Source organism: Epinephelus fuscoguttatus, linkage group LG14 (assembly GCF_011397635.1).
Source record: "Epinephelus fuscoguttatus linkage group LG14, E.fuscoguttatus.final_Chr_v1".
Lineage (NCBI taxonomy): Eukaryota > Metazoa > Chordata > Actinopteri > Perciformes > Serranidae > Epinephelus > Epinephelus fuscoguttatus.
Genome location: NC_064765.1, coordinates 29,905,632 through 29,915,527, shown reverse-complemented (window position 1 = coordinate 29,915,527; position 9,896 = coordinate 29,905,632). Strand labels below are relative to the sequence as shown.

General features: G+C 41.2%; 1 protein-coding gene across 1 annotated transcript; it reads right to left on the bottom strand.

Moving 5' to 3' along the window:
* Positions 1-1,152: 1,152 nt before the first annotated feature.
* Positions 1,153-8,944, bottom strand: kcnk17 (potassium channel, subfamily K, member 17). The gene is made up of 5 exons (XM_049597022.1): positions 8,729-8,944; positions 3,877-3,991; positions 2,831-2,997; positions 1,601-1,769; positions 1,153-1,468 (listed from the first exon to the last, which is right to left on the bottom strand). The coding sequence occupies exons 1-5, from the start codon at positions 8,942-8,944 to the stop codon at positions 1,218-1,220; spliced, it is 918 nt and encodes a 305-aa protein (XP_049452979.1). The 3' UTR covers positions 1,153-1,217.
* Between the last annotated feature and the right edge of the window lie 952 nt (positions 8,945-9,896).

The following is a 9,896-nucleotide window of genomic DNA, read 5'->3' as shown; positions in this document are numbered from 1 at the left end:
TTGTTACTGAAATGTATAAATAACTTTGCCTTACCACTGGGTATCATTGTCTTCTGACTAGAGACCAGCCGAGCAGCTAACCTCTGGCTTAGCCCTATGCTAACTAGAATGAGGATAAAATTACTTAATCATGCTGCTATTCTAGACTTTCAAAATGTTTCGGACTGTTTGGATCAAATCCTGATAGTGACATGGGTCATTTTGATGCTCAAAAAAATTTATCCAGTGACTTACAGATGTCTCTTTCCAAATGTAAGTCCAATGGCATCATGTGACAGACCCAGAAGTTGTAATTGTACATTTTGGCAACCATGTCAGATTGGCTTCAAAACCTGGCACTGTTCCTGGGGGCCGGTTGACTTCATTCTCTACTCAGGACACCATTACACCACTATATCTTTACAGCAAATAGTGGTTTGCTGCTTTGTTAATGCTCTGAATGTTGCACACGGAACCTTTAGATAGTTAAATACCACCAATTTCCCCTGAAAATATGTTGACGATAAATCTATTATTTTTGGATGTTCATTTCCAACAAATCATGGTAAACAAGACAGACTTATTTTTTAACAGCCTCAATGCCTTTGATGATAGCAATAAAATTTGTCATTCAAGTACATCTATGTTGCAAAACAAATCACATTATTTACATGTATTTGCAATTGACTGTGGTTTTGATTGTGGGCATCAACAGTCATTCAGAAGTACCAGGTAGGCTCAGACAAATAATTTCAAAATGCCACTGAACTGGTAAATGACTTGGTTCGTGGTCAGAAAGGTGTGCCACTCACTGGGAGAGGATATTCTTTATCAACCAAGTAGACTAACAAGCATGTGAGAGTGAAGAGTAACATGTTTACAGATTGGGAAACAAAGTGCTAACAGAGTAAACAGCATGTGGATGTTGCATGCCGTCAAACAAACAAACAAACTCAACAAAAATGAGTCAATATTTTAGCGGCAGATGAAGAGAAAGGGATTAAAACTGACAAACCAATGCACAGTCACACATTTAATCATCACAGACTCTCAACATTTACAGTCTTGTTACACACACACACACACACACACACACACACACACACACACACACACAAACATCCTGCCATGACTTGGCCATAACCCATAAATTATGCCTGTTTCCCACGTATTGATCTACAGAGAGATAATTCTATGATTAGGTCAAATCTCTGGAATCTTCACCTTTTTACCTTAGTTTACTGACTCATTGGAGGCTTCTTGATCTCGTCTTCCTCCTCCAGCTGTGTGTCTGGGTTGTCGCCTTCTGTGGTGCCAGACTCTTCCTCTGGCTTCTGTCCACCCCACCGCTGTTTGCAGTGGGTGTTGAGTCGCTCCAGGATGTCAATAGAGTGGTTGATGAGGAGGGCCAGCCAGGCCAGGCCAAAGAAGATCCATGAGGCCATGAGGATGCTGTACCACTCTGGGTAAGTTTTGTCTGGATTACTGTCTGTGAAGGGAAGAATCAGCATAATGTGTTGAGGAAACATGAAGAAATAGAGTTAAGTTATTCAGTCATTGGATCACAGTGTGGCTACTTTCTGTTGTCGATCAGCACTGAAGTGTGATTGCTGCACTGTACCTGCCACAAAGTCTCCGAAGCCGATGGTGCTCAGAGTAATGAAACAGTAGTAGATGGCTTGGGAGAAAGTCCAGCCCTCATGCTGCTGGAACACAATCATGGGCACAACAAAGAAGAGCACTGCTCCAGATAGGTATGACACCAGGTGGACAAAAAAACGGGTACACTTCTGCAGTGAGATACAGAAGGTAGAAACAAATTAGGTTCCAAGGATCTGTCCACTTGAAATGTGTGAGACAAAATTGGGTCCTGTTGCAGAGCTCCAGGCTGAGGCCTACCTCTGGTGCTGGGACTATGGATGTATAAACATAACTGGATACAATGTTTGAGGCGGGGTCCCTTTCACTCATCAATAGCCAAAAAAGTTGGCCACACTACAGTCTTTTATCTGAACGGCTAACTTCTGGTTTAGCCACCTGCTAACTTCAATGGGGATAAAATGATTTTATTGTGTAGCTCTCCTAGACTTTCAAAATGTTATTGGACCGAATCGATCAAATCCCAAGAGTTAAATGTGTCAGTCAATCAAAAACATTATTCACTTATTTACAGATGTCTTTTTCACAATGTAAGTCTGCAGACTGAAACCTTTTTTGGCCCAGTAACTTCACGCAATGGATCTGGAAGTTTTAATTCCACTGTTTAGCCACTAGAAAACTTGGCTTCAAAGCCTGGCACACTTCCTGTGGGCATGGCTGGGACCTATGTCCATTCCCAGACTGGTGGTGAAAAATCGTGTTAGTTAAATCACATCTGTTGCTTTCTTATCAGTCAATAAGGTTTCATGTTTCAGATACATTGTCATACTTATCCTTAATAAATAAGTGTATTAGAAATGCCACATTAAGATATGCTAGCTAGTCACTAGTTTGCCCTCCATGGTAAACAATACAACCTAATACTTAAATATAACTGTACCTTGTAAAGTTAGGTAACGTAACATTAAAACAGTAAATAATTGTGCTAAGCTTATGAGTTATGAGTTACTAACATAATTTCAGCTTACTTCAGCATTAGTTTGCTGACAACATTAACATCGCTAGCTAAGGTTAGCGAAATCATGGTGGTACCATAGGGTGTACACAGTTTCCTTATCCAAGCTTGGAACTGTACTGTGATGGAGGACCTGGGCCTGAGCCTGGAGCTATGCAGCTACACCCTACTCCAAAAATTCCACATTGATCTGAAACATACTTCACTGTTAGACTAAGAGATTAAAGATCTCCTCACCCTTCGCCCGGTCTTTCCCTCCAGGAAGTCGGAGATGTTCCTCTCTATAGCAAGCATGTATTTGCCCACCCTGTTGAGCACCACCATGTTGAGCGGGATACCAAATAGTGCAAAGAACACACAGAAGATCTGGCCAGCAGTAGAGCTCGGACTCATGTTCCCATAACCTGTAAAACTATAAGCTCTTAGTGTGGTGGAAGGAGAAGAAAAACTCATTCAATAAGTGGTTTAATCACTCAATCAATTCTTTTTGCCTATAAGGGACTTTGCTGCTCAGGGATGAGTCTCTGAGATGGCTCTTGATCGCAGAAAGTTTTTCACCTCCACAGCGCTTTACCAACCAAATTGTTATGTTATAGATAGATATTCAAAATAGAGTTGAGATTTGGGCAAATATACTGAAGGTTCAAGTGCTTATTCTTAGTCCTCAGGTTCACTGATTATTGCCCCCAAAGGTTCATTAACAATCATCTTGAAATAAATACACAATGAAAAAAACTAAGAGGAGCACTGCTCTTCAAAATCAAAAAGAAAATAAATTATAACAGGCTGTATGAGATGGTATTTTTTCAAATTAGTCCAAATGATTCATACTGACAAAATAACAACTTTATTGGGTCTAGAATTAGACAATAAGTCAAACGTTAAAAGGTCCAGTGTGAGGGATTCAGTAGCATCTAGAGGTGAGCTTGCAGACCTGAAACTTCTGTGTGTCAAGAAGTATGGTGGCTGAAGCAAAAACACAAACGGCCCTATATAGAGCCAGTGTTTAATTTGTCTGTTCTGGGCTACTGTAGAAACAACATGGCAGTATCCATTGAATAGGACCCGCTCTATATGTAGATACAAAATGGCTCATTCCCAGGTAACAAAAACACAATGATTCAGTGATTCCAACATAAGTTCAAAACTGCTTATATGATGTGTTGACCAGGTTAAAGCCTGATATTATCACATCATAGTTGTTTAGGTTGCACAAACAATTCTATCGGCTGGTGATGAGGCATGATTGAAAGTCTCTTGTGTTATATTCCATGGTGTCTGACCTATAGTTGTGACCACAGTGGCAGCAAACACAGCTGAACTGGTGAATTTCCAGAAGCCGTCCGTGGTGTAGTTGCCTTTCAAACTTAGGCCCACCTTGGACGCATCTTGAACAACCTGAAAGAGATAAAAGAATTCCCAACTGGGTTACTCATTTGAAATGATGACGAATTCCATGGACTTGGGTCAGTCTTTATGACTCACAGTTATGTAACTCCTGTACTTAGTGATCCAAAACTTTCAGGGTCTTTAGGTCAATATAATACAGCTGTTGGCACATAGACCCCTGTCAGCACTGTGTCAGCCAGAGCAGATATGTTGACACAGTCTGTTACATAAAACTCTTGAGTTCATCACCAGTGTGGGAAATTACTCCAAGAGAAATACATAACAGTCTGAGACCTGTGGCCTAGTTATCTAAGACTGCAAGTTTATTATTAATTGTGATGTAGTACTTCCTTATCCCAAGTGTTGCCTGATTTCAGAAACAGACTTTATTGAAATTAAATCTGATATCTTCATACCATAATATATGCTGAGGACGCACCTCCTCTACGGCCTGCCCGGATTTCAGTCTTAACACAATGCAAATCTAAGATCACACATCAGCTGGCAAAATGAATAATCAATTTATTGTTTTTCTTACTCTGCAAGTAGCTTGCAACATAGCATGCTTTTCTCCAGAATGGGTGTGATGTTCTAAAAAAAATCTCAGCAGTTCCTAAGAAAAGGATTGCACAACAACCTCAGACGGTTTCTCAAAAGCCCCGAATGTTAAAGGTTTTTAAAACATCTTAAACTTTGTGTCATTCAGATACTGATATATGCCCATTTTGTTTTCCGTTCAAAGTACTGAAGACCACATTTACTTGGCCCTGTTGATCCTTATTTTAAAATACGAGCAGCCCAGATTATTATGGCATTGATTCAAACGTAGCAGATGTCAGCTTAACTTTTATTCTGTGAACTCTATTGCAGCCAGGGGCGTAAATATAGACAGTGCAGGCAGTGTGGTTGCACTGGGGACTGTGAGGTGGGGGGCCCATAGAAACGGTGAACCCTCCAACAATGCGTTGGGTGGAGAGTGGGGCCTTATGAGTGATTGCCACCTTGAAAATATGCCAGTGTTCAAAGAAGGGCACTCATTAAATTAAAAAAAAAAAGAAATATATAAATGGGTGGCACGGTGGTGTGGTGGTTAGCACTCTCGCCTCACAGCAAGAGGGTTGCCAGTTCGATCCTGGGTGTGGGAGCCCTTCTGTGCGGAGTTCGCATGTTCTCCCCGTGTCAGCGTGGGTTCTCTCCGGGTACTCCAGCTTCCTCCCACAGTCCAAAGACATGCAGTTTGGGGACTAGGTTAATTGGTAACTCTAAATTGTCCATAGGTGTGAGTGTGAATGGTTGTCTGTCTCTATGTGTCAGCCCTGTGATAGTCTGGCGATCTGTCCAGGGTGTACCCTGCCTCTCGTCCAATGTCAGCTGGGATAGAGGATGAAGCGGTTAGAAGATGAATGAATGAAAAACATATAAATAAAAAATATATATTAAAAAAATTGCCATTTGCAATATATGTCCTTGAAAAAGGCAAACCCATCTGTCATGTTTATATTTTCTGACGTGGGACAGACAGAATGACTGACTGACAGAATGACACGCTGACAGTTTTTGTGATTATGTACAGCATACCATACCATGACTTAGTCATACCAAAAATTAGGAAAAAAACCCCAAACATTTGGCCACAGGGGGAGCCACAGCGATTGGTTGCATTTTAGCCATTTTTAAGCATTTTTCTGTTGTTATAGCGCCACCCAGTTGCCAATTAGAGTTAAATTTCTCCAGTCACCTTGAGGCATCCTGTTCTACATATCTACCAAGGTTAGTAAAAATTGATATGGCGGTTAGGCCTAGATAAGAAATGAGCTCTCTAGCGCCCCCATTTTGTTTGATGGGGTCAATAATGGAGGGGTCCCCTCAGATTATGTGTGGTCATGTGCCTACAAAGTTGCGTGGTGATCAGTGAAACCCTTGAGATGTTATACACCTTTATGTGATTGGCCACGCCCTCGGCAATACTCATTGCCTTATAGAAGCTCAGTTTTAGTAAGTTTTCCAACTTTTGCCAAGAGGGAACTTTAGATATTGGTCCCTAGATTATGTTCACCCAGTTTCATGCAGATCGCTCAAAATGGCTGAAAATCTATATAACTGGACGTTATGGTTTCTTGGGGTAAATTTGTTCCTCATGAGGAGAGGCATCTCTGTGCAAAGTTTCACGTCTCTACGACATACAGGGCATGAGATATGCCCATTCAAATTTTGCAATTTCAATCGGTTGCTATAGCGCCCCCCTTTGGCCAATTGACGTAATATTGCTTCATTCGCATCCTCCCATGACCCTCTACCACTGTGCCAAATTTCACATGGATTGACCAAGTCAGTGAGGAGAAAAACATGGAACAGACACACAGACAGACAGACACACACAGAGTTTTCGTCATTATATAGTAAGATATACAGATTGCTGAGTAATATGTATATCGATGTTATCCAATGTCAAGTCTCTGATCATGTGACAAGACGATATGTGCACAATAGCATGCACTAGGACCTGTCATAATAGCGCACACTGGAGCCTATCATAACTACCTTATGCCACTGTCTTTAGCACATAGGTTTTAAGATTAGTGACGCTGTTTATGCAAAATTCCTAGTAATATCATAAATATTGTGCGTCTTTTTTGGTGGCAGGAGCGAAAATTAGTCACCCTCAACATTTGTTGCATCATAGTTTCAGAATGTTGAAGACAGTTGCAGAACAATTAGATCCAAAAGAGGATGTAGGCTCTACAGGACGATTTTGTTCTTTGGCAACTATCACGTTTTTCCCAAATGATATACAGATTCTTTGGCATTTTATCATCTAAAATGGTTTGAAAAATAGTGCATATACTTAAATGGGGAAAAAAAAATCCTCAGCTGAACATACCAGTTGACCCCCCCCCCCCAGGGTTTGGACATCTGGCTCCGCCCCTGCTGATATTTGCATGGGAGAAGTTGCTGCTGTCCTACAAGTGATTGCAAATGGCCGCCCATTGCTTGGAACTGTTTTTAGTGACAGATTAGTTAGATGATATTGTTTAAGCAAATTAAGCAAATTTCTACTTGTATATATGAGTTATTTAAATCAGTAAAAGTGGCTGTTTTGGCCACTTAAGAGGAGTAAACGGTCAGTTACTGAAACTGTGTAAAAGCAGTGGTCCAGATGTAAATCCAGTGGTCTCTCTGTAAAAGCCACAGGCTGACTGGCTAATTTGGATACAAGCAGATTTTAGCTGTGTCACTGTGAAGTGACCCCTTTACATTTACATGTTAGAATGTCCCTGGCAAAAGGAAATTAGCACCTGAGTGTAACATGCTGACATCTATATGACTGTGTAGCCTATATTGCTGTTTAAAACATTTTCCACATCCCCTCCTCACAGAGCCGGCCCAAGGCATAAGCAGAGATATTGGATAAAGGAGATACCCCACCGTGGGCTTATCCAGTGTTAAGAAAATGGTTACTCTTCCTGTCTCCTAAGTGGGCGTGGTTAGCTCTCCCTCCAATCGGAGCCTGTTCTCAATAAGAGAACAGGATAAAGGTATGTTTGCATGTCTTGGTAATGTAACGTGTGGTGTCACAGAGATTTTGAAAAGTTTCCTCAAATTAGGAAAGTCCCTAATTATTGTTGATATTTTGTTCCAACTACGTTAGCCTATAATAGCAAATTAGCTAGCTAACATTAGTTCAGAACTAGAGACATTTCTCTTTTAACTGGTAGGTTAGATAGCTTACTATTCAAGCTACCGTTTTTGTGTTTCTGCAATACTTTGAATAAGTTGATTCTTGGTGTATATATTCTGGGTCACTTTTTGGCATCAAAACAACGTTTTTGATAACATTTTTTAGCAAATGTTTAATAACAACTAACACTAATTACAGACGCGGTGACATTTGCTAGCAATATGTTTTTGCATTAATGAATTAACTTAGTTAACTTATAGTTTGAGATATGTTGTTTGCTGCAGAGCATAGTAATTTATGTGAGTAAATAAACATATTCCTTTTACATCAACTCCCTATTAAGTTATGCTCATAAGTTACATGAAACTTCCCCAGGAGCACTGTTACAGTATTTTGGAGGAGGCACTGGCTATGTTTCCATCCAAAAGTGATTTGAATCATTGGGAAATGCGCATTAAAAGAAATACGAATCCTGTGTGTTTCAATTAAATGTACAGACTTTGGTGAAAACTACTAACTCGCGCGAGTTTTCCGCAGAACCGGAAACACAACAAGTCTCGCATTCTTCTTCTTCTACGTTTTCTGGCAGTTGGCAACCAGCTTGTAAATGCATTACCGCCTTCCCGACCCGGAGTGTGGATATCACCATGGAGAGAGGTGCGCTACGTCAGACTTAATTCAAACATAACTGTTTCCATCCCCCGTTTTGTGAATCAACATTTTTTCGAATCAACCAAAACCCGGCTAAAGCGAGCGTATTTTAGTTTGTGCGAATCAGGGGATTTTAATTCGAATTTTGGTGTTTCCATCATAATTTTCCGATGCAATACTTCTAGATGCGCATCTAAACAGGCTGATGGAAACATGGCTAGAGTAGAACATGAAATAACTTACAGTAGGTGTGTGAATGATCAATAATCAGTATTATTGGCAGTAATAGAGGGCCCCAAAATCAAATTTTGCTTAGGGCCCCATGGAGGCTTGGGCTGGCCCTGTGTCCTCACCCTGGCAGAAGGGGTGAGGATTCAACTTTATTAACCTGCCTCTTTTGATGTCCCACACCTCACCTGAGCCACCTCCTCCAGGCCTTCTTGGTTCAGACAGGTGTACGTCGCGAGCACCCTCTTTTTGTGCGACAGTAAAAGATTGATGTCCTTTGTTCCGAGATCTCCCTCCAACTTCCAGAAAATCACCCCGCCGATCAGCACATAAGTGATGTAAACCACCCCGAGCATGAGGATGGAGGGCACCCGCGCCAAGTTGAACACTTCCTTTATTCCCATCTCGGTTCCCCGGGTGGCACTTTTGGATCCAGGCAAGCTTAGTGTCTCAACCTCTGCAGCCGGGGGAAAGCGAGGACTGAGAGTTTACCTGCTTGGCTTCTTTCCATGCATTGCAGGCAAATGAAGCTCCATCTGCACTACTGTTTCAATTACTCCAATGGCATTTCATGCAAATCCAGTGGAGCAAAATAAGAAGAGGGAGAGACACACTAACAGAGATTGGACTGTAGGCAGGACTATGGGTGAGGTCAATTTTTGGAGTGTTTGATTAGTTATGGTAGGAATTAATTCAAGACCAGTTACAGTAGTTGGGGTGTGGTTTCTAGAGGCACTGCGTAATCTCGAGAACTGAGAGAAGTAACTACTGCACATGATACATCAGGCTATATTTCACTTTCAGTTATGTTTACATTTTATTTGTCAGGACAGCAGTTCTCATACTGACCCGTCAACCCAGTCGCCTGAACAAATGTTGACATACCTTCAAACCACAGATACGTAATATCTGTACGTGTCATATGTAGCAGATATGTTAAAACTAACCAACCCTAACCAAAAGCCAGTTGGTTAGGGTTAGGAATCACAGCTGGAAATGCAGTAATGTCTCGGTAAAAGACAACTTTTGTTGATTGTTGTCGAATAGTGGTCTTAGGTCTGCTGCTAGGCGGCGTCTCACCCTGCACCATCCACCATCCCCTAAAGTCAGCTCACATACATGTAATTTAAACTACTACCATCTTCACTGTAGAAATGTTGATATGCTACATATGTAATTCAGATGTAACATATCTGTGGTTTACAGAAACGTGCAATGCCAACATTTTCCCTCTGGTGACTGCGGGACTGATTTAAGACAGAAAGTGACCCTTTTTGCTTCCTTAATGAGGGATAAAGTAAACATATTAAAAATGGATGACAGGCAAAATCCGTCCTCCTGTATTCCAGCTGCCTT